This window comes from Tetrao urogallus, assembly GCF_951394365.1.
Source record: "Tetrao urogallus genome assembly, chromosome: 1".
Classification (NCBI taxonomy): domain Eukaryota; kingdom Metazoa; phylum Chordata; class Aves; order Galliformes; family Phasianidae; genus Tetrao; species Tetrao urogallus.
This window is the reverse complement of record NC_136813.1, coordinates 10,909,716-10,932,178: the sequence shown is the minus strand read 5'-3', so window position 1 is coordinate 10,932,178 and position 22,463 is coordinate 10,909,716. Positions and strand designations below refer to the sequence as shown.

The 22,463-nt window shown below is 40.8% G+C and overlaps 1 protein-coding gene across 2 annotated transcripts; it reads left to right on the top strand.

Annotated features, from left to right (window-relative positions):
- Window positions 1-4,687: 4,687 nt before the first annotated feature.
- SESN3 (sestrin 3) lies at window positions 4,688-17,583 on the top strand (the record flags this gene model as incomplete). Of its 2 annotated transcripts, XM_079539758.1 has the most annotated exons (9): window positions 4,688-4,732; window positions 8,301-8,498; window positions 8,816-8,998; window positions 9,392-9,628; window positions 11,151-11,298; window positions 13,359-13,498; window positions 15,877-16,067; window positions 16,492-16,636; window positions 17,497-17,583. In XM_079539758.1, the coding sequence occupies 8 exons, from the start codon at window positions 8,304-8,306 to the stop codon at window positions 17,581-17,583; spliced, it is 1,326 nt and encodes a 441-aa protein (XP_079395884.1). The 2 variants fall into 2 exon arrangements, with proteins under 2 accessions (XP_079395884.1, XP_079395883.1); XM_079539757.1 differs by lacking the exons at window positions 4,688-4,732; window positions 8,816-8,998 and having other exon boundaries at window positions 8,391-8,498.
- Window positions 17,584-22,463: the final 4,880 nt, after the last annotated feature.

Sequence of the window (22,463 nt, the reverse complement as noted above, 5' to 3'; positions counted from 1 at the left end):
AAGCTAGAAGTATTTATAATATCCTATGCTGGGAACTTTGAAGTATAAAAAATGATTTATACAAAGTACCTGGAAAATGCAAAAGAGAAAGGGGAAAAAATAATGCAGGAGTAAAATCCAGAAAGAGAAGTTCTTAAAAGGAGCAGATGAAGACTATTGAACTTACAGAGATTTCATTGACTCTTTGTACTTCTGTGGAATAGGAAAGCTATGGAGACTTTCCTGTTCCAAAGGTACATTCTGTGCATGGTCAGAGAATGGCCTTGGCAGAAGGAAACATCTGAGGAAGAAGTGTCATAAAGCAGTGGAAGAACAGAGTAATAGGGCAGAGGGTGGATGGTATTTGCTCTTTTGGAAGCATTGGAGAGCAGACATGAAGCAGAACATTAGACAACCTGGGTATTAAGCAGGAGGTGGGAGGGCATATCATTCATGTTTTTTTAAATAGGTAATGATTAGCTGAATGCCAGTGGAGAATCTAAGAGGTGGTTGGAGAAGGATAACCTCAGCACAAGCATGGCTTAAAGTCAGAAATAAAACCCATCTTGGCTTCCACAGTGTGGGAGAAGTATTAGAGAAAGTCAGTAAATACAGTGAGTAGAAAGTACATTTTCTTAGCCTTCCATCACTACTATACCTGCTTATCCAAGGGGAAAAAAAGTTTACGCCTCAGGAGTAAGTAATTTTGGGATGCCCTTGGGATGTATGCGTATGGGATCCAGTGCTATTTATTGCCCCAATGTCTTTCTGGTGATTTTTGTGCAAGTGATGGCTCTCAGCCTTTCACCAGCCGTCCTGAGCCACTCATGCTGTTCTGGCAGCTGAGAAGTTGCAGAATTCCCTCATGAGGTACAAAACTTTTCTTTCCAATGATTTGGTTTCCACCCCACAGCATGACCATCTTGATGTGCAGGATGAGTTAGCTTGTATGCACAACTTCTGTTGTTCTGAGATCACAGAATTGAAGTAACAAAGTTCCTGAGAAATGTAGATGGCAGCAAAATTACTGGAAGATGATAATATTCAACAAAAAAGTATTCAAAAAAAAAAGGGCTTTCTAAGCCAGCTGTTTGATCAGCCCTGCCAGATAATGGCTCCATTTTCTTCTGTTTCAAATAAAATTAACCTGCTTTTACAGCTTGCTAAAAATAGTCATTTCTTTGCAGCCTCAGGACACAGTGACTCATGTGATAGCAAAGAGGAAGAAGTTGAATCTCTTTAAAATTCAGGCTCAGACAGGAGGGCTGCTGCAGGCCGGCTGCACTCTCAGCTCGCAGGTGTGGCTCTGGACCATGCTCTCAGCTCTGGCCCTGTCCTCACCAAGGCAGCTCAGCAATGCTTCTGGTGGTCAGAGGGAATCTCCTGTGTTCCAGTTTGTGCCTGTTGCCTCCTGTCCTGGCACAAGGTACAGCCTTTGGTATTGGCTTTGGCAGATCACGTCCAAGGAGGAAGATGCTTCCCACTGTTGAGTGTGAATTGCACATTCACAAGAAAAATAGATCCATTTCACAACCTTTCAATTCTCGGTGTTTAGTTCATGACGAAGTGCAGCTTAAGGACAGAAAGCAAGTCATGGATGAGACCCACTCAGGGCTGTCTTTTTGTGATTTCCGGCGGCTCTTCTGCAAACACGTGGATTAGTGTGTCCATCACATCACAGCAGGCCACTGCGGAGCTTGCACCTCAGCATGAATTGGGCTCCATCTCATAGAATGATAGAATAGCTCAGGGTGGAAGGAACCTTAAAGATTATTGGCTTCCAATCCTTGCCATGGGCTGGTTGCCCCCCCCCCCACCAGCTCAGGCTGCCCAGGGCCCATCCAACCTGGCCCTGAGCACCTCCAGGGATGGGGCAGCACAGCTATCTAGTCAGCAGTGCCAGGGCCTCACTGCTCTCTGAATAAAGATTTTTTTTTCCTGACATCTAACCTACATTTCCTCTCTTTTAGTTTAAAGCCATTCCTCTTTGTCCTGTCACTATCAGATAGTGCAAAACCTGAGTTCCCCTTCTGCTTATGAGCTCCCTTCAGGTACTGGAAGGCCGCAGTGGGGTCTCCCCAGAGCCTTCTCCAAGAAGCAGTAGCCTTCTCCCAGCAACCTTCCCTGACCTGGTTCTCCTTTCTCATCTTTGAAGCTCTTCATTATCTTTCTCTCTCCTCATCAGCACTTCCAAAAAGATTCTTTTAATGTAAATGATGTTGGTTACAAGCTTTTAAGATCACGTATTCATACTCCAACAGTGTGTTGATAGAGGAATAGCAGAAAATGGCTCATGGATGTGCATATGGTATCTTGGTTGCTGAGCAACCTGTTCCTTGGTTCATTTACCATAAGAATCCAATTTCAAATAAGATATTTGGGACCCCACTTGACTTACTTTGCAACAGCCAGTGTAACATGCAAGGATGAGTTGTGCAGGAAATTGAATCAGCTTTTCTTGGGAAACAGAAAGCTTTGCAAGAATGTCTCATCTTGAAGGACCACATATCTGAAGCATTGTTTGCTAATTCCCATATTGGGTAGGTTTTAAATCCCTACTTATATACAGCTTGTCCGAGAGAAGTGGTTTTCATCTACAGTTCAACAAAGCCACTGTTATCTTACTTAGTGGTTGCAAACTTCCCATGTTTTTATTAATAGCGTCCTGAGAACTTGTACAGCTTGATCATATTTGCTCTTATGATGATGAGCTTGTGTTAACTGGTTTCAGTAAAGCAGAAGCTTTGGTGTAGAGGCAGCAAAATATTTTCTGTTGCTAGAAGGGAATAGTCTACACCACTAGAAAAAGTTCAAGGCAGCCATGTTGAATGGGGAAAGTAGGTAATGGAGGTCGTAGCCTCTTAAAAGTAGGATAACAGTGCTCTTTTTTGCTCCAGTCTGACCTAGATGACCCACTGGGCAGTCTGGCAAAGTGGGCTATAGCTCAGAGGGCACTGATACAGTGATTCAGCTCTGCTTTCAACCTGCGCTTTGGCCAAGGGCTGTTAAGTCATCTTCCTCACACAAACTGTTTCTTCCAGGTATTTGATGCAAAATGAAGGCTTTCAAAGACTTGATGTCCAAAAACCCTTCCTAAAACCAGTGATGTACACCGTTAATAGTCATCTTGGAAAACGTTTCTTTTTTGAAGGTTGACCAAGATGATTGCTGCCAAAAGCAAGCATTTAAAACTAAGAGAAACCTTCTAAGCCTTGAATAGGTGTATGGAGGTTATGTGGGAAGATACCCAGTCTGTACTTTTTTCGCTACTTTAGATGTGTTACGTGTGACTCATAAGGAGTATTTTACAATGCTGTGGGGCTGTGACAGCAGGCAGTGGTCACAGTGAGTTGTCTCCTGACTACTTGTTTTCACGCAGTGGATTCTGCTCAGTTCAGAAAACGAGCGAAAGCATGCATGACTGCATTCTTCATCATTTAACAGCTAATTACTCCAAAGTAACAAATTTAATTGTCAGGAGAGAGTTTGTTTTGGAACATCTTTCCTGAATAATCACTGCTGATTTTTGCGTGGTTTTGTTTTTTTTTTCATACTCTAATTTAAAAGGGAAAGGATGTTCTGAAGACACAGAACAGTTACGCATTTCTAGAGTCTTCGTTTCCCTGTGTGTACATCTGTGGCACTTTCAGACCCACACTGATCTTTGTGTATGTGGCCGCTATACATAAGCCTGCCCGGTAGAGTCACTGAGGTATTGAAGGGTCATTTGTTATGGAAAACCTCAGACTTTTATGCTTGGGACATGAAATACTTGCCATGCAGATCTCATACTGCTGTTGATGGGTAACTTATTAAAAGTGACTTCTGCTGCAGTGTCATTAGCGACCTGAAGAAATGCACAACCATAGTTTGCAGTTACATGGGATACAGCTGTAAAGAAGCAAAGAAGAGAGGCAGGTCCCTTCCCAGCTTCTCTTTGTCAGTGGCAACAGATTGAAAATCTCCACAACTCCATTTCTTATCCATTATTAAACAAGAAGTCCGCTTGCTCTTGTTAATGTCTGCCTATTATCAAAGAACATGTAATAATTGTTGGGCTTCAGCTCTTCTTCTAGCTGTAATTGGCACACCAAGAGGTATATGGCATGCTTTGTTCTTTTCTGGACTTGGCAACTGAACAACATAGTATTTTTGTCTTTGTTTTTGGATGGAGTCTTTACCTGGGCCTTGCTGGTGTATATAGAGGGTGACTGGGCTTTTCAAGCCACTGGCAAAACAAGTGCATGTACTCTGCTGAATGCTTAGAATCTGATTAGGTTCTTACACTGAAGAAAATGGCTTCTTGATTATAATTTCTCAGGTGTGGCCTTTGTGCACATAGTGGTAAGGACAGCTTTTTTTCCCCCTTTGCTTTCAAAACTCCTGTTCAATCCAGCAAATTGCCAATTTTAGCATTGTGCCACATTTTTTATTGTTGTTGTCCACGTATCTCTAATTGGACCAGTAATTTTCTTTTTGGCCTTGCCAAAATTCATGCCATTTGTTTGAGCAAAGCACGAGGGATGCAAATCCAATGTGGGGAGATGGCTTCTTGTGTACTTGACTGTAAAGCATGCAGGTGGCCTTGGGAAGAGAACCAAGCCAAGGCCTTTAGATCTAACTTGCAAGATAAAGTGGGCTAATGTGTTATTCCTCAAACTGATTGAATTGTATGACTCTTCTGCAGGAAAAAAGAGTCCAAGTCTCTCCACCATTAACAAGAGGACCAAGTGCCTTTATACCTGAGAATGAGGTAAGTTTGCAGTTAGCTGGGCTGAGTGTGAGGTGACTCTTAGCATGAAAATACTGAAGAACAGTTTTACCATCCTGCCTGCCCAGAGGAACCTGAATGAGTCTCTTTGGGAGCAACAAGAATGGTTTAAGAGGAGCAAGCTCCAGCGGATAAGAGCCAAGCTGCCCTTTCCTGCATGTGCTGACAGTGGAGTTGCTCGCAGTTGCCCACGCTCCCCATGCCAGCCCTGAGTGCTGCTCTGCTCTTTCCACAGGGGATGATCTGTTCTTACTGTTAATGTCAGGCCTAAGGGGAGACTTGTCCGTACTGCGACAGAGCATTATATAGCTCTCAGGGCAGTACCTGACCTTCAGTTTAAGTCAGCCTACAAATATGACCAACTTCTGAGACTGTGACTGTGGTTCTTTAGAGAATTTATGGTTGAAAGGAACAGTTTGATTTCAGCCTGAAGATTTCTGTGCATGATTTAGTGTTCAGCTTAAGCCTTGATTTGCACCTCGCCACAGTAAATAGAAGCTTTCCTGTGCAGTAGTTCCCTTGCCCTGAAATTAATCTTCACAGAGTATTATTTATTGATTGACAAATTGTTTGGGATGGCAGACTATAAAAATAGGGCCTTTTTTTTTGTTTGCTTTTAAATACTTAGTAAAAGCAGATCATTCACATGCTATAAGAGCCAAAAAGAAATTTTGGAAAGGTAAGATATCTGCTGTTCTCTGAGTCTCTGTTTATACATGGCGAAGATGTGAATCTAAAAACAGAGTAGTGTAAAGCCTGGCTACAAGAAATATAATGAAGTAAAAAAAAACCCAACAAATATCAAAATGAGCCTTGCAGACTGGAGAAAGAGGAAGCAGAATGAGTTTCAGCCAGCCCAGCTTGTGAGAAGTACTTCCTTTATGTATATTTCTCTTGTTAAGAGAAAAATTGCATGAAAAGGAGAAATGTGATTGTAATTAAAATAATGGCATACAACATTTTGAGTGGGTTCTTAATGAATTTATTTTACAACTGATACGCTTGGTAGTAGGTACTAGCTAAGGGTACAGGAGGAAAGCACTGAGTAGTCTCCAGAAAGGAGCAGCAGTAACTCAGGGCTGGAACCTCCCTCTACCTGTAGGAATGAAAAGTTACTCAGAATCATAAACCAATTTTAAATATTGTTTGTTGAGCAAACAACTGCTTTTTTTCCCCCATTCTGTGACATGAAGTAATATAGTAGGTAGGAAAGGTGTGGTTAGAGCCTGATCGTATGTTCAGTGTCTCACAAAGTTTGATAAAAACACTGGTCTTATCAAAGTTTGATTTTTTTTCACAATGTATATGGGCAGGTAATGAGGAGGAAGTACATGTGCAGTGTGAAGAGATTTGCAATATACGTAGGGATAAATCTCGGAAGCAATAATGCTGCATACTGCTGCGCCTTGTATTGCAACAGTGCAGTCCTACAGGAGTGTATTTCAGTTTTGTCAGCAGAATGTTTTCTCTTTAACTTCTGCTAAGATAGATGGAAAATTCCTGCCTAGCTGGAGAACAGCACACCAGCAACACAGCAGGGCTGAAAAGTAGAATTTCCTCGAGGAACTGCTGCATGAGACAAAAGTCCTTACACATCAGGAAAGTAAAGTTGCTGAAGAAATTGGGGGATTCCTTAAATGGAGTGAGGGGTGTAAAATACTAAGTGAGATAGACTGATTTCTAACTCATGAATAAAACACTGATGGCAAAAACATTCCAGAGGAAAACCAAATTGACATGATTTCTGGTGGAAAACAAAGAAAGCTGTAATAGTGAGGAGTGACACACACAATAATAATGGGGTTGCCAAACTGCTTCTCCACTTTGTCTGTGGGCCCGTAAATTCAAACTAGGAATAGTCGTGAGAAATGAAAGGTGGTACGTTCATAGAATCACAGAATGGCCTGCGTTGAAAAGGACCACAATGATCATCCAGTTTCAACCCCCTGCTATGTGCAGGGTCACCAACCACCAGACCAGGCTGCCCAGAGCCACATCCAGCCTGGCCTTGAATGCCTGCAGGGATGGGGCATCCACAACCTCCTTGGGCAGCCTGTTCCAGTGTGTCACCACCTTCTGTGTGAAAAACTTCCTCCTAATATCTAACCTGAACCTCCCATGTCTCACTTTAAAACCATTCTCCCTTGTCCTATCACTATCCACCCTTGTAAATAGCCATTCCCCCTCCTGTTTATACGCTCCATTCAAATACTGCAAGGCCACAACGAGGTCTCCCTGCAGCTTTCTCTTCTCCAGGCTAAACAAGCCCAGTTCCCTCAACCTTTCCTCATAGGAGAGGTGCTCCAGCCCTCATCTTAGTGGTCCTCCTCTGGACTTGTTCCAAGAGCTCTGCACCTTTCTTGCGCCGGGGGCCCCAGGCCTGGATGCAGTGCTGCGGATGGAGCCTCCCAAGAGCTGAGTAGAGGGGCACAATCACCTCCCTCTCCTTGCTGGCCACCCCTTTTTTAATGCAGCCCAGAACACAGTTGGCCTTCTGGGCTGCAGGCACACACTGCTGGCTCATGTCCAGCTTCTCATCCACCAGGTCCCTCTCCTTCTCCACAGGGCTGCTCTCAAGGAGATCTTCCCCCAGTTTGTATAAATACCTGGGATTGCCCTGGCCCAGCTTGGTGGAAAAAGATTTGGTACACAGTATGTTCATCAGCCCATTGACAAGAAGGAAAACATACTTTGAATGGAGTTGCTCAGCAAGAGTTGTGTCTTCTTGGTTTTAGGCATGTTTTCTGTCTCGTACAGTAAATCTGCTAAAATGGCTTCCCATTTCATAGTGCTTGCAGCAGTAAGCTGGCTCGTCTAAAACTGTGCTATTTCAGGATAAATACTGGGTATTTTAGCCTTTTGCTTGTAGCTTCAATGGTGAACATGTTTAAAATGGCAGTTCTTGGTGATAAACACTGAGTAATAGTACTAATACTGTGTCAGGGCTTGCAGTTCAAGAGCTGCTTGCTTGTACTGCTTCATTTCATCTTGTGCCCAAGGTTTGGATCAGCTGGAATAATTAAAGAACAGCTTTTGTTTAAAGAAAGCATTAAATTCCTATTCTAAATAATACTTGAATGTTACAGACAAATTAGCATTTGATCTCCTCTTCAATTATACAAACCCAGCTGTGGTAGATTGCCAGACTGTTTCTGTAATTTGGTTACGTAACCCCACTCTTCTCCATTAGTTTCAAAATTGGTTTTAGGGCTGAGTGTTTGGGTAGTGTGTGTCTCTACAGGTTGACATCCATAAAGACTTTACTTTCCATTTTTGCTCACTTCCAAGTCTCCACACAAATTTTACGTGAAGCATCTGAGAGTTTAGCCATTTTGGAAAGCTCTGCAGAAAATGTTCTGGGTTTTTGTAGTCAGTTACTAGAACAGCAGTCATATGGTGCTCAGTATACAAGTAACATCTGTGTGCATATTCACTTATTAACAGGCACATGTATACATCTATATCTTCAGAAGTTTTTTACACAAGCCAACATTTCATACTACAGTATGTTTCTCTCCAGTATTGTAAGTTTCTCCATCTTATTTTGCAGGTGATGCAAGCAAATGGTTTGGATGAACGTACTAATCTTCTTGTGGAAGAATACTCTACATCTGGCCGCCTGGACAACATCACACAGGTCATGAGTATCCACACGCAGTACCTGGAGTCTTTCCTCCGCAGCCAGTTCTACATGCTGCGCATGGATGGGCCCCTTCCTTTGCCATATAGGCACTACATTGCTATAATGGTACGTACCAATGGGCTAGCCATTTTCTCCCATGACCTTGACTTTCTTATTAAAAAAAAGAAAAAGGAAGCCTTTAGAAAGAAGATGCTAGTATGTTCTAGAGATCCCCTGCAACCTCAATTAGAGCTTGTGTTGCAAAGTAATCACACTTACAGGAGAACCCTCCCTACTGTGTAGAAATGCTTTGCAATATAAAACATGGCCCTTTGCAATCAAATTGTATTTTTGTTTTGTGTTAATATCCTGTTTCTACCTGCAGCAAAATCACATTACTCGCTAATGTGCTGATCTTCTCCCTCTGTGTTTAATTATCTTAGGCCGCTGCCAGACATCAGTGTTCCTACCTAATAAATATGCATGTTGATGAGTTTTTGAAGACTGGTGGGATTGCAGAATGGTTGAACGGTTTAGAATACATTCCCCAAAGGCTGAAAAATCTGAACGAAATAAACAAACTCCTTGCACACCGGCCCTGGCTGATCACGAAAGAGCACATTCAGGTACCTGTTGAATTGTGCCTTGTAATAGCAGTAAATGTCCAGTAATAAGAACTGCTGAGAGCTAAGCTGTGTCTGGTTAGACTTTTTTTTACCTTGAGTTAAAACATTCGGGGAAGTTCTAGAGCATCGAATAAGCCAATAAATTCTGCTGTGTGACAAAGGCAACAAGATTTATTTTTTAGAAGTAGCAATGACTAAAATAACCCTGGGAGAATCGAGGTAATATATCAGGCCTCTCTCTTTTAATCTAGTGAGTGTTTGTGTGCGAGAGGAGTATGGTATTTATTGGAAGAAAGGAATTGATCCCTTTTTAAAAGTCATGCATAGCATCTTATACAAAAGCTGGGGGCCAAAAGAAATTTTATATTTACACTTTTTTTATTCTCATTTCAGAAACTTGTCAAGACTGGGGAAAATAATTGGTCTCTTCCTGAACTGGTGCATGCTGTTGTCCTGTTGGCACATTATCATGCCTTGGCAAGTTTTGTATTTGGTAGTGGCATTAATCCAGAGAGAGATCCGGATACATCTAATGGAGTCAGACTTATAGCAGTCAACAACTTCTGTGTCTGTGATCTTGCCAATGACAACAACATAGAAAATGCATCCCTCACAAGTAGCAACTTTGGGGTTAGTGTTGCAAGAAGATTCTTTTTGCTTGCCTCTGTTTTGCATTAGAAAGTTTTCTTCCATTCTTTCCTGTTTAAATTTCAGGGTAGTTTGAAAGTTTTTGTCTATTTTCTGAAATGCTTGGGTCTGGTTACTCTTACATTAGCTTTAGCAGTTGCTGTGTAATCCTTTTCAAAACCACACTGAAACAGAGGATGATAGTTAAAGTAATGTGATTTTAATAGCTAATCTCACAACCCATTGAGCAAGACTAAAACTATGCTTCCAGTTGGAAACTTAAAGTGCCAGTGTCTGCAGATGGCGTATCACTGATAAGAACGCGGTGTTACCCATGTTCCGACCATGTGGAATGAAAAAAGAAATGGGAAGAAAGCAGCAGAGGTCGCATTATTCATTTTGACTTCAAGGTCTGTGATCACAAAGCAGGTTGATTTTGAAAAACACTTCCATGTGGCTGAGAGGAAATGTCTGAAATAAATGGCATGGTTCTTCACGCAGGTGTTCTGGTCTTGAGTGAACCAAGAGAGGACTTAACATAAATGCATTTTTTTTCCTAAAATTGCCTTTGAAGAAAAGTCCTTGAATTAATATGAGTTGGTGAATTAGCCCCATCTCCTTTATGGAATATAAGGATTGTGAGCAGAGTCAGTAGATGCATTTTTCCAAACCAGCAGTCAGCTTGCAATGTGAGTTTGTGATCCATCAGTTCCATTAGCGCATCCGAAGCAAAGATGGGCTGTAAGACATGCCAGCTTAAATCAGCAGGATGTGTTACTCTGCGTTGGTAGTGGGCAGAGGGCTGCTGCTGGCTGTAGGTAGCTTGGTAAGCAGGGAGTGCTACACTGAGAGACATTCACAGTTAGGGGCAGAAAGCTGGAATCGAGAAGAAAAGGTGGAAAAGAAAGACCAGGCAGTTCACCTTGTGGAAAATGGTGAATGCAGATCACCAGGCACCAAACTTTGATGTATTTCTGTTGAAGAGAACAGTTTTCCACACAAGAACAAGAAGAAAAGCTCCATGTAATAGTTGTTCTGAGCACACAGAATGAATAGAAATTAAAAAAAAAAAAAAAGGAAAACTCTGTTTTTCTGTCTCAGGTTGTGTTCCTGTATTGCGCTGTATCTCCTCAGTAAGATATTTTGTATTACCAGTAGATTGAGTAAAAGTACCATAAAGGTTGGCTTCGTATGCATGTAGGGCAGTTAGCTGTCTTTTCTTGAGCAGTCTTAATGGGGGAAAATGCATTTTAAGCAGCCGTGTTTTCCATGTTCAAACACTGCCTCTTCCACTGTTAATCGTGCTGTAGTGTGCTGTGATAGCTGAGAGCAACACCTACCTCTTTCCTTCTCCTAATTTTCTGAAAGCTGTTTGTCTACACTCTGTATTGCACAAGGAATTCTGGCTTAAGCTTTCATCTTTGCTGCTCTTTTTTTTTTGAGAACGCTTATTGTTGAGCATGAACTGTGAAGATGACACACTGTCTGTCTTCTGATTTTAAAGAATGTCTTGATGTTTTTGCAGATTGCAGATTCCTTAAGTGAGCTGGAGGCCTTGATGGAGAGGATGAAGAGGCTGCAAGAAGATAAAGAGGATGAAGAAGCCTCTCAGGAAGAAATGGACACTCGCTTTGAGAAGGAGAAGAAGGAGAGTCTGCTAGTAATTAGTGGAGGTATTTATGTATTTATGCTTTTTCAGTTTAAGTTGGATTTTTGGGGGGCTTTGCATAAAATAAACAAAGAGTAAAGTTCAATGCCTACAGCATTTTTGCCCATTTCTTTGTGCTGGATCTTGGCTTAGTAAAAGCGTGGTAAGGATCACTTGGTTCATCTCTTTAACCTTTCCTTATTGGCAAATACCAGCATCCATTTTGCTTCTTGAAATTTAGCTTATGTGTGTTTAGAAAAATAAAAACAAAACAAAAAAAAACATAGGTTTCTGTAAGAGTTTGAATGTAAACTCCAGTTTCTTTGTATGCTCTGTGTTTTCAGATTTATTCATTCATGCCTCCTCTCTAACTTGCTGTTTTTAGTGATCATTCTTCTGTGCTTTTCTGTTACTGGTATGATGTCAGAGATTGCTTAGCGTTCAGTTTATTTCAGACTATTTCAGTTTTCATTTCTAACAAATGATGCAATGAAGTATTCTGCACTGACACCAAGGTTTTTTTTCCCAATGCTTTTTCCCAAAGCATTTTAAGAAGATTGTTAAGACAGTCAGAATCTCCAGCCATCTCTTTATGTTAGGGGTTGCCTGAATATCATAGCTTTATCTCTTTGAGGAACAACTCATAAAATGTCACAAACTGTATGGACAGTATGAATTTAATGATATCAGTCGCTTCAAAGAGAATCTGGTAAGAAAGCCAAAAATATGCACTAGTAGTGAATTGCTTCTTCTTGTTCAGAATACAAGCCAGAACAAACACATCTGAAGTACTTCAGGTTTTGTGCATCAAGCCCAAAAGAGAGGAAGAGTTCTGTGAGTTGGCAGTGATTGTTTTGTGGCTTTCTAAGAATGTCCAAAAGCTCTGAGGCAGATTTCCACCAACGTCGTTGTTGGATGTTTAGAAGCGGACATTGTCCATTCTCACTTAGACAGACTCAACTGTGTTGATGAACTGAGACCCACTGCGGTTTCATTTTCAAACTGGGACTTCTGGAAGTCTCTGCCACTCAAGCTTTTAAGCATGAGGTGTTGTTTGGGCTAGGAGGGATTTTTTTTGCTGATGTTGCTGCCAGTCTTTCATTTGCTGGGTTTGAGGTGAGGAGTCTGCATGCACCATGTCTTGTATCCTTCCACGGAATCCAGCATTGCTGGGGAGAGGGGTGTATGAATGCAGGTGTTAAATTCTTCACTGAGGATTCGCTTTAGCAGATGCTGCTCAATCTTCTTCCTATGCAGTTATGTTTTGATTGTTTAATGAGGCAGAGAGGAGATAAAGCAGTTCTGCAATTCTTAGGCTCACCAACTTTGTAGTGGACATATGGCAACTGTTCTGTCGATGCACGTGGAAGCAGGCCAGGATTGTAACATCAGGGTCAAATGCAGTCAGCTATGCAGTAGTCAACTTCTGCAAAGGTAGTTACACAACCAGGCCACCTGTTTATTCGGGAGGGAAAGATTGAATCCTGATAGAGAACCTGCACTTGCTTAGTGACACGTTTTGGAGCTCTTTGAAGATGCCTGGTTACTGGGGCTTCTGGCAGAATTTCAGCCTGTGCTATAGAGCTCTTCACTTTCATGTAATTTTCTGTTGATATTTACAAGTGCAGAATTGCATTGCTCTCTTCTTGTTCTTGTTCTGGGTTGTTACAGATCACAGCTGATGTAATTCTGGACACTGTACCTGCTCATATACAGTCTGCTCAGCATAACAATCTGGTTGTCAACAGGATTATTTTTCTGTCTCTTATTCTAATATAATAACTTTACTAACAGGATTCATCTTGTCTAAGATACCTAGCCTGTCTCAGAAGTGAACTGAAAGAGGAGGACCTCTCCAGAAGTTTAGCTTATCTCTTCCCATCTTGGAGAAGTAATCTTGATGTCCAGTGTAGGCTGATAAGTAGACTCCAGGAGAAGGATGGACTCCGTACAAGCAGATGAAGATGGACTTTTTTCCTTCCTTCATACCACACTTTTCCTTTGCACATTTTTAACTTGCCTTCTAGCTGCAGTAGAGTGGTAATTTGAAGTCAGAGCTGACTCCTGTGCTTGCCTAAAGCAAAGCGTTTTGCTGTTTTTTTCTCACAGCATTTGATGATGAAATAGTTTCTACAGATGTCTCCCGCTACGTTGAAGATCCTGGGTTTGGGTACAAAGACTTTGCACGGCGAGGAGAAGACCATCTGCCAACATTCAGAGCTCAGGTAGCGTCTCTTTAAAGCACGTTTGCTCAAAGGATATATGCAGCTGTCATTGCAGGACAAGGTGAAGTAGTGGGGCATGTTTGTTACATGTGCTTTTTTGTGTTATGGTCCATTAAGTAATTTGGAATCTTCTATAAATTTACCAGCAATGAGTCTTTTACAATTTGTAAATCTCAAACAAGAGGAGATTTCATTTTCAGTCATATTCCAAGTATTAGCAGAATTAATACTTGAAAACTGTAAAGCGTATCACTTAGTCTGGAATAAAAGCAAAAGGTAAAAAAGAAAGAAGCCTTTTCTGTCCCTCCAAATGTGAAAAAGACCATACTGGAAGAATACTTTATTCCTGCCATTTGTATCAAGTGCTCTCTGCCTTGAGTTATCAGTGAATAGATCTGTCTGTGTCTGTGAGAGTGATTGGGTGAAATCCTTCCTGCAGATGCACCACAGCACTGAAATTTGAATGTCTGAAAAGAAAAAGAGTTCTTAAATATGATTACTGTAACACTGAGGTTTCTGACTCTTTATGAATATATAAATATTCAGTGCTGTTGAGAGAACTGTCTTCTGTCTGTACCGTGTCTTACATATGGTATCTTTGTCCATGACCAGACTCATAAGCCTCTGTGTAATATATGATACAGCAGAGACCTTCTAGATGGTTCTGTTCCAGGTTATAGAGTAGATTCATAAGCAGTCTAGTGATAAATTGTAAGGAATGGAAGAAATCTTAAACCGAAACAGAGAACTTCAAGTAAAGCACAGTAGGTGCAGTATAACTCTATGGTCAGAAGATGTATCCAAGACTTTAAAATAAAAAATCTGTGATCACTTTCAGGAAATGTATTTAGCTATATAGCAGCCATTGCTGGTCTGGATAATTTATTCTGTGGTCTTCATATGAGTCTGAAGTAAGTAGATACTGCCAAAAAGAATAAGGCAGAGTCAGAGCCTGTAAATCAAACATACTGCTTAAATACTTTAGGAACAGCAGGCTCCCATGGAAAAAAACTCAACCAAAGTTGAAATTGGAACTAAAATGTCTCTGCTCTTAAATAAACAAGACAGCTTCTGGCCTATATTCAAAGGAGTCACCTTAGCAATTTAACTTTAATAGTATGGCCTACTCCAAAGTAGTTCGATGTACATACCCACAGCATCCAAATACTCTGCTATTAATGCTGTTTAAATTGAAGCAGCATCACAAAACTCTGCAATAAATCCGAACCTTATTCTGTTGAAACAAGACTATCATTTGTGTCTGTGCATTTAAATTCTGTGATAGAAAGAGGTACTTCACACACAGCAGAGTGTCTTAAAACGTTACCATGATTGCTATAAATCAGCTGTTGTCAGTAAGCACTGCTTTGCCCCATCCTGGGGTTTCTGTTTTTGAAGCATTTGTGATGTCCCTTGGATGTACTTGACATCTCTGCAGGGCCAGGTAGATAAGGCATAGCTCCCAAACTTTGTGGTTGTTTGGACTGGCAACTGGAGGTCAAGTGGGACCTGGAGCATTTCAGATGTCACTGAATTCCAATTTTAAGCAGCTGAACGTTATCCTTCTTGATACTTCCCTTAGTCCTAATAAGGGATTCAGTCTGGTAGATGAGCTCTAAAGCAAGTGAGTGGAGCCCTTGCCCCACAGTACTTCTGGAAAACAGCCAGGCAAGAGAAGGATGTGGAGATGATGCCCTCAGTTGTAGAGAGTCTGTGATGGAGTAACGGAACACTTGCCAAGGATGTGGGCAAACTAACATGTTCTGTATAACCACAACATGGAGAGTGGTTGTATGCTGCCCTAATGCATACAGGGTCATTCTCCTCTGCTGCTGATGCCATGCCATCACCACGCAAAGATTTCCTATTCCTCATGCAAACAGGCATACTTTTGCTCTTGCAATCTAGATGCTTGGCTAGGACCTGGATTTTATTACTTTGTTGAAAGATTTTTCAGCGCTTTGCCCAGTGATTGTACATCCTGGATGGAAGTGCATACTCTGCTTCTGCTTGGAGTTAAGCACTAAAACCCCCTAGAGGAATAAATTTCTAAGTTTTGCAAGTCTATCTTGTTTAGAATGGCACTGGTCAAAGCAGCAGAGCAGTGAAAAATTGCCTCTGCACTTCAGAACAAGCTTGGGGCTTTTTTCTCACATAGGATGGTGATAGCCAACCAAAGATGGGCAGTTGTGATGTGACTCATGGAGAAGGAGACCTGGCAGAGTGGAGCAGGTGATACCAACGAAAGATTCAAAATGAAAGATTCTTTGGAGGAGAGCAAAGCTACTCACAGACAGCAAAAAAGTGTTGAGCTGTTGAAAGAATCACAGGGACTTCACGTCCCTTGTATATTTATTTCTTTCCTTTTTCTCCTGCAGGACTATACTTGGGAAAATCATGGCTTTTCCCTCGTGAACAGGCTTTATTCTGACATCGGGCATCTCCTCGATGAAAAGTTCCGGATGGTGTATAACCTCACGTATAACACTATGGCAACACATGAAGATGTTGATACAACTACATTAAGAAGAGCTTTATTCAACTATGTCCACTGTATGTATGGAATCAGGTATGGAAGAAAACCCCTGGCTAAGGAGTACATTCAAAACTGTGTCAGCACCAAATGAAAATTGAACGGTGTGAAAAGCATCATCTTAGACTCTGGGTGTAGAGGTGGAGGTAGTACCTCAGTCTGGAAGTTGAGTGGTTTCTCTGCCGTGTCAGTAAAGCTTTTACTTCCAGTGAATTATGATTATGAGTCATATAAATGATTATGAATCGGGTTGAAACCAGCCTGTGTTCTCTGCTCAGAAAAGACAGCATCCCAGTAGTGAGCCTTTCCTCTGTTAGCAGAATGCATTCTAGCATATATAACAAGTGCTCGAATTCCTAAGCATGAGAACTTAATGTTGCAAAAGATCAGAATCTAATGCTGCAAATGACCGTGCTTTTAAGAATGCCTGTCCAACAGAATTCCTGCCTTTGTTATGTAGGTATGATGACTATGATTATGGAGAAGTTAATCAGCTACTTGAACGCAGCCTGAAGGTTTACATAAAGACAGTGACCTGCTACCCAGAGAGAACTACCAAGCGCATGTACGACAGTTACTGGCGTCAGTTCAAGCACTCGGAGAAGGTACGTGTTGCACAGCCAGACTGGCTGCACAGAGGCCCACATGCTGTTCATAGATGAAACTATGGTGACTCCCTGCCTGTAGAGGGTCAGAATTAGATGATCTTAAATTCACTTCCAGCCCAAACCATTCTATCATTCTGTGACTCCTAAAAGTGGCTGTATTTCCCAAACTGTTTGTAACTAGAGAAAAACAAATGAGATTAATTCATTGAATGTTAAATATCAATCTTATGAAAAAACTTAGTAGTGTGCTGGTGGTATCAATCATTTTTTTGTGTTTTTTCTTGCTTTGAGTGACTTCTGCATAAAATTGAACTGACATCTGTAATAGAAAAGTGGATAAACTTGGGAATGCAGATGCAGATGCAGTCAACCATGCCAATGCTTTGGATTTGTGGATCAAAAAAGAGCTTACTCCATATAAATATAATCTTCACAGTGCTTTTCATCAATAAAATTGTCAACATGTCTTCAGATATCTAAGTGAAATACTTCCTGACAGGCTCAGTGCTTTCATGCCTGCCTGTCCGGTGTATAAATTGTTCCTTATTCTGTGTTCCTATATGGCATTCATAAGTGGTAGAAAACCAAAGAAAGTATGATTCTTGAAGAGCTATGCCATCAGGGTACAGAAGTGGTTTTGTTGGGACTTTTCAGATTGAAGGTCCCTTAAAGCAGGCAATGTTAGTTTGTAGGACATTGTCCCAAAAGGAACTGGAGTCTTGCAGCAGGAGCAGGGAGAAAGGACCTCATTTCTTGATGTGATACTTTGCTAAAGGTTCCAGATGGTGGCATAAATAAATGAAATAAATGATCCTGCATTCAGCGGTGAACTGAACGTCTGATTTAATTTCTAACAGGTTCACGTCAATCTACTTCTAATGGAAGCTCGTATGCAAGCAGAACTTCTGTACGCCCTTCGTGCCATAACTCGTCACTTAACCTGAAGCATTCACTGGGAGGGAGTAAAGGAATTTTTACTGAGTATGTAAAGACCTTTTGAAATAGATACACACCAGAAGCTGTTTGTGATGTAGCATCAGGTTATTCGATTCTATAGTGTCAAATTTAAGCCGTGTTTCTTGACGGCTGTAATGTGCAATGACGTGTTTTATTTTCTTGATGCTTAACATTACTAATGATAACAAAAGTAACACTGAGGAGCACTACTCTGCATTGTTTCCAGTTGGATTTCTGCACGGTGGTCAGAATCCTAAAACTCTTTTTATTATATTCAATTCTAGCGCTTTGTTCTTTAAGCAAGGGAGTGAAGTGCTTAGAGACTTCTTTTCCAAGCAATCATTTTTCAGTTTAGTGGAGTCCAGCAGAAGATTGGTTCTGCCTGTTCTGAGAGCGTGCCACCAGCTCATAACTCTGACAGAGATGCACGTGCTGTGTTGCATTGAATTGCCCACTGGATTCTTCTGTGTCTCCTGGAGACTGCCTGCCAGTCACTGTCTTACTACAGCAATTGAAGGTGATGTGAAATGTGGATGCAAACCTTGACCACGCTTTAATGTGAAATTAATCATGACAAATTCTACAGCATGCTACTGAAGTGCAAAAGTCATCTGCTTTATCGTGTCTCTTCCCAAGAGGAGAGCCCTCACAATTTGCCATTTCAGCTACACTTATGTGTTTGAATCATGCCTAATCTTGTTTTACTGACAGCCACCCTCAGTTGTCCTTACAATGTCCATGCTCATCACACGTTGCAGTTTGTTGAGTTGGCACCTATAAAGCTGATACAGGCTGACCAAAAATAGGGTTGTGGGGTTCTTGCACTCTCTTCTTTCTCAATGTTTTAAGTAAGGAAAGTAAAGGAAGGCTAGCGTATCTGTTCTGTCGTATTGGATGTATAGGAATTTATTTCCCATAACTTCTTCATAGCATGAAATGTTCAAAGCTTAAAAAGTTTCTATGCATTAGTGTGGGTGAACAAAAGAAAAGTGCAATATTAAAAAAAGCAAGCTTTTTTCCCTATCATGTCACTGCTAAAGTGTCCTTCTTCTATAGCCATAAAGAAATTGTAAAACCAAATTTCTTTATTGTCTAAGGCCTAGCAGTTTTGTTTTAGCTTTTGTGGCTTAAGACAACCTGATACTGAGATGCCAAAGCATCCCCAAAACAAAGCATTCTTAGACAACTGGTAATATTGGGGAAGGGAAGAAATAAGCTGCCAAAAATGTCACACTTTTGTGCTGTTTTCTGTTGCTTTTGACTAGTTTTAAGAGCACAAAATGCTGATATTTATAGCTTTATTTTGTATTGCATTTAATGAACCAGTGAAGTGCCTAAAGATATGCTTAAGCTTACCCAGTAGGATGTAAGTTGTCACTGCATAAACTTTTCTCTCAGTTTGGACTTTCCGTAGTACTTAGAGGAGAGTGACCTTTCTTTCCGTTGCATACACGCAGAGCTCACTGGATAGATTTACTTTTAATATTCCGTGGTACTTTAGGAGATAATACAGGATTTCTATCTGTTGATGACAGAATAGTTTCTGAAAAATGATAATATTACCGGTGCAGTCATACTTTTCATTGAGAAAATCATGGACCAGTGTGCATCTGAAATGGGTTTGCTTCCCTTTTCCCGAGGCAGTGCCATGACTTCACATGTCGGTTTACCCGCTCTGTCCATCTGCTCCAGCTGGGAAGGCTGAATGGTTGTACACTTGGCTGCACTTTCCAGCTGCAGGTCCTGCATGTGGAAAGCTTTTGAGGAAGAAATCAGTGATTTTTCTTTCTTTTCTGAAATGTAATGTTGGCTATTTAGACAGCTATCTGATAGACAGCATCAGAGTCTCTTCTAGAGAGATCACTGGGTAAAACATCAGGTGTGTTTATTTTTATAGCTGACTGCAGAGATTCCTCGGAAGCATGAAGATATATGAACTTAGATTAGCTTTCTTATTCCTACCTATTGTAACTGTAGTGGCCACACCGAATGGCTTTTGTGCATACAGCAGGTCTTCTGAGAGGCCTTTTCATGCAATACTTCTTTCTTTTTCCAAGTGATGACAACTGTACAGTACTACTTTAAATTCCTTTGCTTTGAAAAGTCAAGTATTTCTCAAGAAGCACAGCTGAGCTCTGGAAAGGAGGTGAAACTGCATTTGGGTAAGGAATATGACCTCTTAGTTTCCCTTCAGAAATGCGAAGGCTCTTTGAGTAGGTTGGGTTTTGTGTTTGGAAACATGAGTGCCTTTACTTCTTTCCTTATGAAATATACTTGCCAACTCAGATGCCTTCTGAGCAAAGTACACGAGCAGATTTGAAATACAGAAACCATAAATGGATCGCTCCATAAAATTTGTAGTAAGTCAGAAATCTTTTTCTTTAAGTGCCATATCAAGTCACATATGGCCTGCGAGACATTCCACTGCAGGAAATGTCAAGTAGTTTGCTATTCCTTTTTTTTTTTTCTTTTTTTTCTAATATTAAAAGCAAACTTGAAACTTCTGAAAATGTTTTCCATGTGGCATTTTTTTTTCCCAGAGTATGGCATTTACAGCATAACAGTTTAGAGCTTAGTTTTTATACTCAGATTTATGATTTTTAATAGGCGTTTGTTCAGAATAGCTCTTTAAGGTCGTGCAGTTCTACCATATGCTTCATGCATGCTTTGGGTCGCACTGTGCCAAACTTTCACATGCAAGTGTTCTTGGATTTTTTGCATTTTGAAAGCACTCATGAATGTGAATCTTCACGCTTTGATCATTAATATTATTCTGGGGAGTACAGTAATTGTTGGAAGTGTAGATACTCTCCATCTGTGTTCCTTTATTGGAATTGATATTTACCAGCATTAATGTTAGTGCACAAAATCCCAGCTGTGACCATCATAACACAAAGTGTGCAGTCTCCTGTCTGTGAAGAGGAAGCTTGTTAGGTACAAATTAAATAGCTAGCATAGGGAATGTAAGTAGGGAATGGAGCTTTTGAGCTGGGACAGCTTCTTGTCATTGCAGAATCACTGTAAAATGTGTGTTCTGATTGATAGAGTACATTATCACTGAAATTGTTCCTTTTTTTCTTGGTAATGAAGAGAAATGGAAAAGATACTAATTGGGAGAAACATTTGCATTTTCCAGAATATTCTGCCCACAGCTGAACATCACAAGAGTGTCATCATGTTGGAGCAGAAACTATTTTAAACGAAGGTAGAATTCGGGAGATAGCTATTGAAAGTAGTGTTGAGATAGCCTATGAAAATTTTGGTAAGCTGTAGATGGATTTATTTTTAGTGGTTCAAAAATCCTAAAGCCTTCATTAAAATGAAGAGGATGTACTTTCAGCTTTAAGAACTAGCAGATTGCCACATCAGCTTTTCCCATGTATTAAAGAAGTCCTTAAAGCACAGGGAAATCCATGATTATGTAGAGCTCAGTACAAATGTAGAACAGATTAGAGCAGAACACAGAAGAACACATTTTGCTTCTCTCTCACTTGAGTGCAGAAGGTCGCAGCACCAGATTCCTCAGTAGTAGTTCTGTTCATAGCAATGCTGAGAGATGCTTTCATGGGATTGGGGAAGAGCAGCATGTTGCCAGAATTTCAGTGGGAATTTAAGCAACTCAGCACTCGGCAAAATTCTACAAGGTGCCCACTTGCATTTTTGAGTCAGATTTTTAAAGATACTTAATCACCTACGATCAACAGAATACAATCAGTTTCCATAGAGATTAAGGGAATAATATGAAGCAGATCCATGTGATTTGCAGCAATTGTTAACAAAATGGGTTTTTGGGGAGGCTTAAAATAGAGCAATCTTTCCAAAAGAAGTTAAACTGTAAGCTGATGCTCTTGCAAAACAGGTTTTTGTTTCTCATGCATGTGTGTTTTCCATGGACATCAACGTGCATTTCAGGTTCATATTCCAGAGTTTGGACTCCCTTTTTGAAGAGCTGGATTATTTCACCTCTGCTTGCAGAAAAGATCAGCTGTCATTAGCAAATGGATAGCTTGTGCCAGGACTTACGAGTTTTGGCCAGGTGAATGTATTGCAGATCTTCTTAAACTCAGCTGATTTTCTTTCAGATGCTTTTATTAGGTGTTCAGATCCTTCTCCCCTAAATAAGGGATGATGTTGCACAAAATAGAGGTGGGGTTGAATTCACAGTAAGGGAACTTTCCCAGTACTGATCTGAATATATCTGTTAGAATTGGTTTGCCACTAACCTGTCATTCCAAGAGCTGGACAAAAATGTCAATTTTCCCCACCTGAGCTTTAGATTTATTCTTCCTAATGTAGCCAGCATGGTATGGTGGTCTAAAGAGATGCACCCACCAGTTTTTTCACCTTTGGAAATTTTAAATGCAGCTTTTTATCTGCAGTTGAAAATTAATTTGACATTTCATGCTTACTGCATGGATCACAGTGGTGGGAGATGGAAATACACAGTGACGTGAGGAAACTGGAGGTGCATCTTGAACGATGATAATTTATTTCTTAGAGCAAGTTTTCTTGCCAGGCCATCATGCAGCTGCCCACTCAGTGCACATCAGATCTCTCTTGTAGACATTTAATTCTGCTGCTGCTCACCAGGGGCAAAACCTGTTGTTTTCCAGCCTGCTGCCACCACCCCACCTTACATGCTTCCTATCATTCTAACTCACAGCCCCCAGCAATCTTGCAGAGACAGCCTTACAGCCATAACCTTGTAAAACAGTGTAAAACAAGGTGCACTTCTTAACATTACCATTCATTGCTGAGTTCAGAGGACCTTTCTCCTGTTCAGAAACACTTAATTCCAGGATCAGGTTATTTCTGGGCAGGAAATATGAATCTAGTGTAAAGTATGGCACTTAGTACTTGCTTAAAA